This window comes from Elephantulus edwardii, unplaced genomic scaffold (assembly GCF_000299155.1).
Source record: "Elephantulus edwardii isolate Elephantulus edwardi_28Jun2011 unplaced genomic scaffold, EleEdw1.0 scaffold00041, whole genome shotgun sequence".
Taxonomy (NCBI): Eukaryota; Metazoa; Chordata; class Mammalia; order Macroscelidea; family Macroscelididae; genus Elephantulus; species Elephantulus edwardii.
Window position 1 is genome coordinate 9,053,203 of NW_006399791.1, and position 13,852 is coordinate 9,067,054.

General features: G+C 52.7%; 1 protein-coding gene across 1 annotated transcript in view; it reads left to right on the forward strand.

Annotated features, from left to right (window-relative positions):
- The first annotated feature begins 614 nt into the window (after positions 1 to 614).
- The window catches only part of MFGE8 (milk fat globule-EGF factor 8 protein), a 31,823-nt gene continuing 18,585 nt past the window's right edge, over positions 615 to 13,852 (forward strand). Inside the window, exons 1-2 of the mRNA XM_006885175.1 lie at positions 615 to 696; positions 8,247 to 8,372. Coding sequence (XP_006885237.1) covers positions 615 to 696; positions 8,247 to 8,372 — 208 coding nt within the window. The remainder of the gene's footprint in view (positions 697 to 8,246; positions 8,373 to 13,852) is intronic.

A 13,852-nucleotide genomic window follows, 5' to 3' on the forward strand; every position in this document is an offset into this window, starting at 1 on the left:
CAGCTCCAGGCGCAGAGCAGTTGGTGGATTCGAACCTCATCCTTTGGGTTGGTAGTGCAACTTCTTAACGCAATATAACCCTGTTACACTAATGCATATGCCCTCTAGCACAGCAAGTTTGGGTGGATTCCCGCACAGCCTCGCATTCACTGTGTGTTCGAATCTTGATGTTACCACTCTGATAATCTTTGATCAAGGAAACCTGGTGCTCCAGGCAGTCTTAATTTGAATTCCTATTACAAAGTTTAATATCTGGTAGGTCTAAAATCCTTTCCCTCTTTTTTTTTTTTTTTTTTAAACAACTTTTAAAACAGCTTCCGGCCTTCCAGTGCACTCTTCCCTGCGCGGTCCGCTCAGGATCCTCGGACGCGGGACCCAAGGTCTGTCTTCCAGTGCGCCACGCGATGCCCGGTGCGTCCCTGCGAATGCCGGGTGCTGGCGTTCTCCCACGACGCACCCCCTTCCCTTGGCGGAGCCCCGTCTAGAGCCCGCCTCCCGCCGGCCTGGGCGGAGCGGGTGGGCGGGACCGCGCCGCCCCATTTATTCCAGTTCGGAGGAGCCGGAGTCAGCGCCTGCCCACCGGATCCCGAGCCGCGCGCCCCTCTTGCTGCAGCATGCTGGGCCCCAGCCTGTTGGTCGCTCTCTGCGGCGCGCTCATCTGCGTCCCGGGCCTCTCCGCCGAGGAGGCCGCCTCCGGTGAGTGCATCGCTGCCCACTTGCCCGCCTGCGCCCCTGCACTCCATGCCGCTGGGAAGTTCGCCCTCCGCTTCCCAAATCAAAACCCGTAGCCGTGGATGTCTCGATAGGGCAGAGGCTAAACTGCCCTCAGTGCTTCTAAGGCTGTGATCTTTACAGAAGCGGACTGCCTAGTTCGAACCGCTGACCTTTCTCCCGTAACTGCCTAGCATTGGCCACTGTGCCACCAGCGGTCCTCCACCTTCTGTGTTTACACACTTCTGTGAAGTGCTGGGGGCTGCGCGGGCGGTACTGGAAGTATGAGCTTGGGCGGGGAAGCGGGACTCGGGGTGACAGCCTGCCGTCCCGTGCACGCAACAAAGGAATCCTCTGTGTCGGGCCTCTCTTTTCCTATCTGTAAAGTGAGGCCATTATTCTGTGTCTTGACTCTAGAAGCTTCTTCCCTCTGAGATTTCAGGAATCTCCAAGTCTTCTCCAGGCAACTCACCCGTCACGTCCCTTCCTGCCCCTTCGCAGCTGCAGGGCTTACACTCTGTTTTGTTTTGCAAGCCCAATTGTAGGTGTCTGGTCAGATAAAGGAGGGCTAGGGCGTCGGTGGAATGGGGTGGAGTGGTGAGGCCCCGGACCTGCTAAGAGCTTGGAGGCCCTGGAGAAAGGACCCTGTGTGCGGGGGAGTCCCACTCCCTCCCTCGGCCTTGGCCAGAGCTTTATCTCCTCTGCTGTCCTCCCTTCCTTCATCCCTCCCTTCCTGCCCAGCCTCCTGCAGGTGCCTGACTTGGAGGGAGGGCCTCCTGCTGCCCCATCCCTTCACTGAGATCCTCGTCCTGCTGGGCTGAGAAAGGGGTAAGGGCAAGAATTCTTCAGCATCCATTGCATCGTCTTTTCATAGACTGAAGTTGAGGGGGCCTCAGAGCTGGGTACTAGGACTGCCTCCTGTGACCAGGGTGACCCCTGGCGCCTGGAGCTGGGGATTCTAGGGCAGTCCAGACTCCCACGGATTCAGAAGCTCCTGACCCTCTCCTGCAAGCCAGACTCAGCCCTCAGACTCTCCTTCCACTCCCCTGCTCAGGTTCCCCAACCTAACCTAGGTGCAGCAAAATGCCCTTGGGGACTTCTTTCCAAAGAGCTCCACCCTGCAATGTTGGTGGAGGACAAGTTGCCTTTGCCGGTTCAGGGGAAATCATCTATCTCCACTGGTGGCCTTACCCTTGGCCAGGTAGGGGATACCTTTCACTTTCCCTTTGTTCTGCTTTGCCTGGGATGGGGAGGACAAGAAGTTGGACTATGTCGGTACAGGACTCTGTGGCCATTCCCAAGCCTCAGTCAGGCGGTGTCCCGCCTCCCAGGTCAGGGGAGGGATTTAACCTGCTATTTAAAGCCAGTGACTAATGGCTCATTGGGAGGGGCCTTAAGCTCCTGAGGCCTGGACTGAGGTGCCTCTCTGAGGCTCTGGAGCCTCATTAAAGGTGTTCCCTTCCCCAGAGCCATGGCCTGAGCTCTTTGGGGCTTCAGGATTTCAGGGGTGCGATTTACAGGCGCCAAAAACTTGCTGGAAGGTCAGCTCTGAGGTTGGTTACAACTCAAAAACAACAAACTGCAACTTGGAAGGAGCCCTAGCGCCGTGGTGACTAAGGAGTTTGACTGCTAGTGAAGGCTTGGCGATTGCCCACTAGCCCACTAGTTGTGTCACCGCTGACTGAGGCAGTAGGCTTGACCATAGGGACCTCACATTTGAGGAGTGAAACCCTGTGTGCCCCTGCACTAGCCTCCCAACCTCTGCTGGAAGGATTTCACCCTCTCTTCTGTCCGGGTGCTGAGCCAGACTGGCAGTGGGTCTCAGAATAGGGTGACTCTGGGGGTAAGGAGAAAAAAAAAAGTGATTCATGCTTTGCCCCAAATGACTGAGGGCACGAGACCTACGACAGCTTTTCCAACAGTGCTAACATCAGCTAGTGGAACCTTCTGGGCCTGGCCTAGCCAGTGGCCTCCAGTTCACTGTTTGGGGCCAGAGTTAAGGTTCTGGGAAACAGGCTAGGACCAAGTGAGCTTCAATCTCAGTCATTATGGGACCTTTTACAAACCCTAAAATGGTTAAATTGAAAGTTTACAGAGCGCATTTGTTTTCCATTCAACATTTTATACACGTGTCATTTCATAACTTTAAAAATTCTTCCCACTTGCTCCCTGGATTCCCTTCATCTCATCTCCACTTAGCCTTTTTTCCTGCCTGTTCTTCTGAGTTTTGTGTTGGAGCAAATATTGGCCTTTTGGTTTTAGAGTTCAGTGTTTCTCACAGCACTCTGGGCTGTGCCTTTTGCTTCACGCCCCCAACTCCAGGTGTCCAGGCCTCTGACTCCTGGGCCGTTCCTATAGTGGGCCCTGATCCTCAGCGCCCTCTCCTGTCATCTGCCAGCATGACCGTGGATACATCCAGGACTCCTGAGAGGGTGGGAGCTTCCCTTGTTTGCATTGATTCACCTGGACTTGACCATTCTTTGCTCGAACTCCCTTTAGGAGATTGGAGTGGAGGGAAGGAGAGGTGGACAGTGGGCTAAGTTTGCTAGGTGGGTCCTTGTGGACCGAGCACATGCACTATCTCTCCATTTCTGTGCCCAGCACCTGCCTGACCACCTTTTTTCTGCCTCATTAGATCTCTTGTGTCCCAAATCCCTGACACCAAAGTGCTGAATGCTTAGTCCCCCCACCAGGAATGTCTTTGCCAGGTACTTCTGCAAGTGTCCCCGGGGCTTCACAAGTGTCCACTGTGAGGCCAAGTGATACAGGGAGGTCTGCTTTTGAGGTGGACCCTAAACCCTTGCCCTGACTTCCTCTCTTACTAATGCCTGTGCCAGTTTCTCTGATGTTTACAGAACTCCCTTCTCACCCCCTCAGATCATATGTCCCCAGCAGTCACAGGCAATCATCCCCAGCCCAGGGGAGCCACAACATTGTTACAGACAGACTTTCCCCCCAATTTCTCCTTTCCAACTTTGGAAGGGGCTTCTTGGCTACTCTCACATCACATTTGAAATCTCTGAGTTTTTTTCCCCTCGGTGGACAGTGGGAGTGAGGATATAGGAAGGTTAGGAACTGCTGGCCTATAGGATGAGAAGTCTAAATTTGTTGTTCTTAATGTCCCTCCTCATCCATCTCCAGCCTTTACCTTTATAGTTGTATCTGTCCGTCCGACACAGCAAGGTCTCTCATGCCCCTTCTAATCTTCTAAATGCTCTCTCCTCAGTCCCGAGCCTGCCCCACCTCACTGGGATTTTGGCTCCCACCTCAGCTGTCCCCTCCTCAGCCAGAACTCCCATCTCCTGGCAGCGGTCACGCCCTGCACAGCTCCACGTACAGGCATCTCCTGCCCCTCTTCACGATGTGCTCACCTGCCCACTTCCCTTGAGGCCTGGACTACAGAGACCCCTTTCTGCCTCAGGGCCCAGCTTGTCCATAGTAACTGACCCCCCACGTGTTTACTGAGTGGACCACTTGCTTTTCCTGAGTGATGGCTGCCATTGCAGGAGATTCCTATGACCCCAACCCATGTCTAAATGGAGAGACCTGTGTGATGGGCCAGGACAGTGCCTCCTTCTGCTGCCTCTGTGCCGAAGGCCACAGGCTTCACATGAGATGTGGCTGTGTCTTCTGTTCCACCCCTCACCAGCTCCAAGTGTCGGCGGCCTCTGACTGCTGGCTCTACTTACCATGGGCCGTGGTCCCCAGCACCCTCTCCTGTTTACATCTAATATGATGCTGGAAAATTCCATGGTTCTTGAGAGGGTAGGGGCTTCCCATGCTTGGGCTGATTCACTTGCACGTGGTCAGTGTGTGCTCCCATCCTGTTAGGAAGGTAAGTGTGGATGGAAAGAGTGGTTGATAGTGGACTGAGTTCACATGGAGGGTATCTTTAAGACTGGGCACAGCTTCTGTCTTCATCTCTGTCCCAGCACCTGCCTGACTACCTCTGTCCTCTTTACCTGCCTTGCTACATCCCTGTGTCCCTAATACCTGCCACCAAAACATTGAATGTGTAGTAGTCCCACCATGAGAGGACATCTTCACCAAGTAGTTTTGCAAGTGCCTTCCCCACCCACCCCCCACCAGGTATCAGAGGTGTTAGCTGTGAGGCCAATGAATACAGGGGTGTCTACTTGTAGGTCAGAGCCTCAGCTTGAACCTCAGCCTTGAAGAGAACCATAAAAAAAGAGTATGATTTAGTTGACAGTTTACAGAGCATATTAGTTTTCCCTTGTGGCCTAGTGGTAAGAAACTGTGCTGCAATTCTAAGGGTATACTGATCAAAACCACCAGCTGCTCCACAGAAGTATGGGCAGTGTCTGGGTGATTAACTGATTTTGAAAACTCACTGGACAATCAACTATGGGTCAGTCCTGACTTGACAGCACATAGCAATGACCAGCAACAGCAAAAACAACATTCAATTTATACCCATTTCGTTTGGTTATGCTAGTTACAATTCCCGCAATGTAAGAGCACTCTTTCCCTTTCTTCCTTGATTCTCCCATCTCCACTCGTCCTTCTTTCCTGCCTCTGCCTATCTTCTGCTCCTTGTTTTGGAGCAAATCCTGCCCTTTGTTCTCATGGTCAACTGCTGTGAGTAGTATATCTCTCAGGCGTGATGCTGTGGTTCACCTTATAGGCCTGTCTGTAGTTTGCAGGTTTTATCTCAGCGTGGGTTCAGCTTCTGGTTTGAGGAGGATAGAAGGACCACAGTGTTGGTGGAAGGGGCTCATTTTTCAGTCTGGGGTTGAGGACTTCACATCTGACCTCCTCATGCCCCGGCTTCTCCTGTGTTCTTCACTGAGGCTCATAGGGCTCATCTGTCACTCAGACCGCAGCCTGAAGCCTCTGTGCCATCCAGACCTCATTTCCTGCCTCAGTCTTTGCTGCGTGCATCTCAAAGTCCAGCCTTCTCCCCATCCCTTTCCTTGACTTCCTCTTTCACCAGATTCTTGTGACAGCTTCCATGTTAATTCCTAGGCCTCCCACCTCATGCCCTCTGATCAGATTCCCACCCAGCAGCCAGAGGGATATTGATGCATCCGCAAGATGCTTCCCAAGCCCAGGGGAGTCAGAGCATCATCCTGCAGAGGGGCTTTATCTGTTTTCTCTTAATACCCCTCCTAGTCTGTCTCCAGCCCACCTTGACAGTGTGTCTTCCTATTCCTCAGTACACACTGTCTCCTGTATAATGTTCTCATTCCCCACCCTGCCCCACCTGGCTTGGATTTTGGCTCCCACCTAAGACGTCCGCTCCTCTGTGGGAACTTCCATCTCCCTGGCAGAAGTCACACCCTGGGCACCTCCGCGTGCAGGCTGCCTCTGCACCTCTTCATGATGTGCTTACCTGCCAATCCCTTTTGAAGTCTGCAGGATAGATACCCGGAGGGTCCCAGTGTGTCCTCAGTCACTGAACCCACGTGTTTATTGAATAAATGACTTGCTGTCCTGAGTGAAGGCTGCCCTTGCAGGGAATACCTGTGACTCCTACTCATGCCTGAATGGAGGGACCTGCATGGTGGGCCAGGCGAGTGCTGATTTCTACTGCCTCTGTCCTGAGGGCTTCATGGGCACCATATGCAATGTGACTGATGAAGGTACCTGCCCAGGGTTATGCCTTCTTCTCCAATCCCCAGCTCCGAGTGCCCCTGGCCTCTGACTGCTGGCTGTCCCTCCCTATAGTGGGGCTGTGGTCCTCAGCCCCCTTTTATGTGGTTGGCTAACATGACTCTAGAAACATCTAGGATGCCTGGGGTGGTGGAGGGGGGACTTCCCTTGTTTAGACTGATTCACCTGCCCATGTTCAATCTTTGCTCCCATCCCATTAGGGAGATTGGAGTGTAGGGGGAGAGGTGGACAGTGGACTGAGTTTGGTTAGATGGTAGTTCAGAACTGATCGCATCTGCTGTCCCCATCTCTGTCCCAGTGCCTGCCTAACCACCTGTTCTCTTTACCTGCCTCACTAGGTCCCTGTGTCCCAAATCCCTGCCAGCACAATGCTGAATGCGTGGTCACCCCACCACTAGGGGACACCTTTGCCACGTTCTTCTGCAAGTGCCCTCCCGGCTTCACAGGCGTCTACTGTGAGGCCAGTGAATACAGGGGGGTTCTGCTTATGGAGTGGACTCTTGAGTTTCAAGCCCAGCCTTTCCAGGGATCCTATTAAAAAAAAATTATGATTTAGCAGAAAGTTTACAGAACACATTGGTTTTTCATTCAGCAGTTCATACACTGTGGTTTGGTTTTTTTTTTTTTTAAATTTTATTGTTATTTTATGTGTGTACCGTCAAATCAGATCCGACTGGTACAGGAAGAGATTGCCCCTCATTCTCCAGCAAAGCATCTGGTGGATTCAAACTGTGTACCTCTGAGATTGTAGTACAGCTTCTTGCCACTAGGCCACCAGGGCTCCCTTATACTGTGGTTTTATAATGTTTGTTGTAGTTCCATCAATGTGACAGCACTCACTCTCCCCAATCCCTCTCTGATTCTCCCGTCTCCTGCCCCTTCCTGGCTTCTGAGCTTTGTTTTGGGTCTTACAGAGAATTGCTCTGAGTAGCATGTTCCTCACAAGACTTGCTATCGTGTATCTTATAGACCTGTATCTGATGGGCCCATCTGTAGTTTGACTGACAGGGACTCCCAGGGATGGGTTCCACTCTGGGTATGAAGGGTGCGGAAGGGCCACAGTCTTGGTTGAAGAGACTGATCCTGAGTGAGAGGAAGGGACTCCCTTGTTCACCTCTGTTTCTTCACTGGGGTTCATCCATCACCCAGACCCCAGTCTGAAGCTTTGTCCTCCAGCCCACCTCTTCCTGCTTCTGCCTTTCCCACAGGAGACTGTCATTTCCAGCCTTCTGTCACATCCCTTTGCCCTGATTCCCAAATCCTGTGACAGCTTCCTTGCTATTTGTTGGGCCTCCTGCTTCACCCTTTCTGAATGGATTCCCATCCAGCAGCCTGAGCGATCTCAGTGCAGCCGCGAGACCCTTCCCCAGCCCAGGGGATCCGCACATCCCTGCTCACAGGCTCTTAGCTGCTTTTCCCTTCCTACTCTCACTTCCCACTTAGTCTCAGTGATTTTTCCCCCCTGTTTTTCTCAGTAGATAGTGGTGGTACCACTGGTGTACAGGATAACAAATCTCAGTTTATCAATTGTTCCCCCTAAATCTGTCATCTGCGTGCCTTTACTGTTAGGTCTTCTGATTTACCAACACACCATGGTCTCCCATAAAATGCTCTCTCCTCGTTCCCCAGCCTGCTCCACCTCACTGGGATTTTTGCCCCACCTCTGCTGTCCCTTCCTTGGCCAGAACTCCTGTCTCCCTGGCAGCGACCACACCCTACACAGCTCCACGTACAGGCTGCTCCTGGCCCCTCTTCACAATGTGCTCACCTGCCCGCTTCCCTTGAGGCCTGGACTATAAAGACCCCTTTCTGCCTCAGGGCCTAGCTTGTGCGAAGTAACTGACCCCCACGTGTTTATTGAATGGACCACTTGCTCTCCTGAGTGAAGGCTGCCCTTGCAGGTAACTTCTGTGACCCCAGCTTGTGCCTGAATGGAGGGACCTGCATGGTGGGCCAGTTCAGTGTCCCCTTCTACTGCCTCTGTCCTGAGGGCTTCACGGGTGCCATATGCAATGTGACTGATGAAGGTACCTGCCCTGGGCTGCGCCTTCTGGTCCACATTCCCAGCTTCAAGTGTCCCCGGCCTCTGACTGCTGGGCTGTCCCTATAGTCGGCCATGGTCCTCAGTCCCCTCTCGTGTGGTCAGCTAGCATTATGCTGGGAATATGCAGGCTGCCTGAGAGGGTGGGGGCTTTCCTCATTAGGACTGATTCACCTGTACTTGCTCATCCTTTGCTTGCACCCTGTTAGGGACCTGAGTGTGGAGATTAGAGTAGAGGGAGAGGTGGACAGTGGACTGAGTTTGGTTAGAGGGTAGTTCAGAACTGATCGCATCTGCTGTCCCGATCTCTGTCCCAGCACCTGCCTGACCACCTGTTCTCTTTACGTGCCTCACTAGGTCTCTGTGTCCCAAATCCCTGCCAGCACAATGCTAAATGCATGGTCATCCCTCCACGAGGGGACACCTTTGCCAAGTACCTCTGTGAGTGCCCTCAGGGCTTCACAGGCATCAACTGTGAGGCCAGTGAGTACAGGGCAGGGGGGTCCTGTTTGTGGGGTGCACCCTGAGCTTCAAGCCCATCCCTTAAGGGGACCCCTTTAAAAAAGAAATAAGATTTAATTGAAAGATTATGGAGCCTATTAGTTCAAAATTCATTCAAAAATTTAGACATGTTTGGTTTCCTAATGTGAGTTGCAGTTCCCTCTCCCCACTCCTCCCTGGTCTTCCCAGCTCCACTTGTCCTTTCCCGCCCTCCACTGGCTGCTGAATTTTGTTTTGGAGCCAGTGCCGCCTTTTGGTCTCACGGTGAATGGCTCTGAGTAGTCTGCCCCTCAAGAGTGTTGCTCTTGTGTTGCTCCATTGACAGGCCTGTACTCTGTATACAGGTGACCCCAGGGGTGGTTTGAAGATTGTCTACAGGCCAACATCTTGGTGGAGGGGATACATTTATGATGTAGATGAGCTTGAGGACTCCCTTGACCATCCTACGTAGTCATTCACATCAGACTCCTCGTCCCCCTGCTTGTCCTGTGCTCTTGACGGAGATATACAGCTCACTGGGCACATCTGTCCCCCAGACCCTGGCCTTGAAGCCTCTGTATCCCCCCGCCCTTTTCTTCCTGCTTCAGTCTTTGCCCCACCAGATGCCTGTGACAGCTTCCTTGATGTTTCCTGGGTCTCCATCTTCACACTTTCTGATCAGCTTCCCATCCAGCAGCCAGAGGGGTCTCGGTGAAGCTACGAGACGCTTGCCCTGCCCAGGGGTGCTGCAGAGTGACTGCCCATTTCCCCTTTCTGGTGGTGGAAGTGGTGTCTTTGCTATTCTCACCTCACACTGGAGTGTCTCCCTGATTGTTTGTCTCTAGTTTCCTCTGGGGACAGTGGGTTTGAGCCTTAACGAAGGTTGGGAACCACAGGCTTGAAGGATGGGAAGTTTCCATTTGTCATTCTTAATGCTTCCCCTAATCTGTCACCTTCCTACCATTACTGCTGTGTCTCTCCCCAACACACCATGGTCTCCTGTAAAATGCTCTCTCCTCGTTCTCCAGCCTGCCCCATCTCACTCGGATTTTGGCTCCCACCTCAACTGTCCCCTCCTCGGCCAGAACTCCCGTCTCCCTTGGAGCAGTCACACCGTGGGCAGCTACACGTTCAGGAAACTCCTGCCCCTCTTCATGATGTGCTCACCTACCCGCTTCTCTTGAGGCCTAGACTATAGAGACCCCTTTCTGCCTCAGGGCCTAGCTTGTGCATAGTAACTGACCCCCACATGTTCATTGACTGGACCACTTGCTGTCCCTGAGTGAAAGCTGCCCCTGCAGGGGACTACTGTGACCCCAACCAGTGCCTGAATGGAGGGGCCTGCGTGATGGGCCAGTTCAGTGTCCCCTTCTACTGCCTCTGTCCTGAAGGCTTCACGGGCACCACATGCAATGTGTCTCTTCAAGGTACCTTCTCTGGGTTGTGCCTTCTCCTCTTACCCCCACCTCCAAGTGTCCCTATTGTGGGCTGTGGTCCCCAGCGCCCTTGCCTGTTGTCATCCAGCAGGACCCTGGAAACATCCAGGATGTATGAGGGGGTGGGGGCTTCTGTTGTTTGGAGTGAATCATCTGCAGGTGATCGTCCTTTGCTGGCACCCAGTTGGGGAGATTGGAGGGCAGGGAGAGGTGGACAGTAAACTGAGTTCACTTGGAGATTCTTTCAGGACAGGACACATCTCCTGTCCACATCTCTTGTCCCTAGCACGTGCCTGACCACCTGTTCTCTTTACCTGCCTTACTAGGTCCTTGTGTCCCAAATCCCTGCCAGCACAACGCTGAATGCATGGCCGTCCCACCACAAGGGGACGCCTTCGCCAATTACCTCTGCCAGTGCCCCCTGGGCTTCACAGGCTTCCACTGTGAGGCCAGTGAGTATGGGGGTGGTGGTCTGCTCATGGGGTGGACTCTGATCTTCTAAGCTCAATCTTTAAGGAACCCATCTTCAAAATTATTACTGTAGAGTTGAAAGTTTGTATAACACATTGATTTTCCATTCAGCAGCTTATACACATTTCATTTTATAATGTTAGTTTTAATAATGTTAGTTATAATTCCCTTAATCCAGCAACCCTCTACCCACTTCCCCCATGATCTTCCCAACTCCACTAGCCACTCTTTCCTGCTAGTTCCTGTTTTCGGAGCTTGGTTCCCTAGCAAATACTGCCCCTGTGGTCTCCGAGTGTATCCCTCTGAGTCGTATGCCCCTCGAGAGTGTTCCTGTTGTTCATCTTATAGGCCTGGCTAACAGATGACCGCTGGAGTGTGTTCAGCTCTAGGATTAAAGGGTGTCTAAGGGCCACAGTCTTGGTGGAAGGGACATAGTTTTGAGTTGTGAGGATAAGGACTCCCTTGAGCATCCAATGTCATCATTCACATCTGACCTCCAGAATGCCCATGGTTTTCCTGTGTTCTTCCAGGGCTCTAGGGCGCATCTGTCCCCCAGGTCCCAGCCTGGAGCCTCTGTATCCTCCAGCCCCCCTTTTACAGCTCTAGAGTTTGTTGTACACATGTGTCAAATCCAGCCTCCCTACCCTTCCCCTTTCCTGACTTCCACCATCACCAGAGACCTGTTAGAGCTTCGTCAATATTTCCTCTTCTTCCCACCTCACTCACTCTCCTCAGATTTCCACCCAGCATCTGGAGGGTTCTTGTGCAGCTTGGAGATGCTTCCCCAGCCCAGGGGAGCCACAGCATCAATGCATAGGGGCTTCTATCCATTTTCTCCTTTCCAGTGTTAGAAATGGCTTCTTGACTACTCTAACCTCTCTCTTGAGAATCTCACTGATTGTTTTTCCCTCTTTTCTTGGTGGACAGTGATGGTGAGGCTGCAGGAGGCTTAGGAGCCGCCAGTCTGCACGATGAGAATCTATTTTTGTCATTCTAAATGCCCCCCTCCTAGTCTGTCTACAGCCTTACCCATACAGCATGTCTCCCTGTTCTCCAACACAGATGATCTCCTGTCCTCCTTCTAGTCTCCAGCCTGCCCCACCTCACTGGGATTTTTGCCCCACCTCTGCTGTCCCTTCCTCGGCTGGAACTCCCATCTCCCTGGCCAGAGTCACACCCTGCACAGCTCCATGTACAGGCTGCTCCTGGCCCCTCTTCATGATGTGCTCACCTGCCTGCTTCCCTTGAGGCCTGGACTATAGAGACCCCTTTCTGCCTCAGGGCCCAGTTTGTGCATAGTAACTGACCCCCACGTGTTTACTGAATGGACCACTTGCTCTACTGAGTGAAGGCTGCCATTGTAGGAATCTACTGTGACCCCAGGCATTGCTGGGATGGAGGGACCTGCATGGTGGGCCAGGACAGTGCCTCCTATTGCCTCTGTCCTGAAGGCTTCACGGGCACCATGTGCAATGTGACTGAGGAAGGTACCTGCCCAGGGCTGTGCCTTCTGCTCCTTGCCACCAGCTCCAAGTGTCCTGGGCTCAGCGCCCTCTCCCGTTTACAACTACCATGCCCCTGAAAATAGCCAGGATGCATGAGAGGGTGTGATTGGGCTGTGTCACCTGCAGGTGGTCATCCTTTATTGCACCCACTTAGGGAGATTGGAGTGGAGGGAGAGGTGGACCAAGGACTGAATTCATTTGGAAGATCCTTCTGCTGGATCTGCTGTCCCCATTTCTGTGCCAGTGCCTGCCTAACCACCTGTTCTCTTTGCCTGCCTCACTAGGTCCCTGTGTCCCAAATCCCTGCCAGCACAATGCTGAGTGCGTGGTCGTCTCACCACGAGGGGACACCTTTGCTAAGTACTTCTGCAGGTGCCCTCCCGGCTTCACAGGCTTCCACTGTGAGGCCAGTGAGTACTGGGGGGGTCTGCTTATGGAGGGGGGATGCTGAGCTTCAAGGTCAATGTTTAAGGAACATATTTTCAAAAATATGACTGTATAGTCCATAGAGCACATTTATTTTCCTTTCAGCAATGTATGCACATTCCCCTTTACAATGTTACAGTTCCTTTAATGGCCCTGCACTCTTCCACCTCCTTCCTGATCCTTCTACCTCCACTCGTCCTTTCCTGCCTCTTCCTGTCTTCTGACCTTTGTTCTGTAACAAATGAGGGAAGCCCTGTCAATTTCACAGCTCACTGTTCTGAGCACTGTGCCCCTTGGGAGGGTTGCTGTTGTTCATCTTATGCGTCTGCCCATGTTTGGCTGACAGGTGATCCCCAGAGGAGGGTTCAGCTCTGGGTTTCAAGGGTGTCTAAGAGCCACCATCTTGGTAGAGGGGATGCATTTTGGGTGTGAGCTTGGCACTCTACCAACCTATATTCACATCTGATCCCTCGTACCCCTGTTTCTCCTGTGTTCTTCCCCAAGAGGTATACCCCACAGAACACATCTGTTCCCCAGACCCTAGCCTGAAACCTCTGTTCTCCAGCCTCCCGCTTCAGTCCTCACAGGCCTCTCAAATCCAGCATCTTTCTCACATTCTCTTCTGACTCCATTACCAGTTGCTTGTCACAGTTTTCTTGGTGTTTCCTGGGCCTCCCACCTCAGCTCCTCTGATTAGATCTCCACTCAGCAGCCAGAGAGGTCTTGGTGCTGCCCAGGGGAGCCAACGCCTCATTGCAGATAAACTTTTCCCTTCTTTTACGGCCCCTTCTAGTCTGTCTCCAGCCTGTCTTAAACCTGTGCCCCAAACACACCATGGTCTCCTGTAAAATGTTCTTCCCTCTTTCTCCAGCTTCCTCCACCTCACATGGATTTCGGCCCCCATCTCAGAAGGCCCCTCCTCTGCCAGAACTCTCGTCTTCCAGTGAGAAATCATTCCCTCAGCAGCTCCAAGTGCAGCCTGATTCTGCACCTCTTCGTACTGTGCTCACCAGACCGCCTCCTCTCGTGACCTTGATTATAGGTACCCTTTCCATCTCAGGGCCCAGCTTGTCCATAGCAAGTGACCCCCATATGTTTATTGAATGGACGACTTGCTGTCCCTGAGTAAAGGCTGCCGTTGCAGAAAA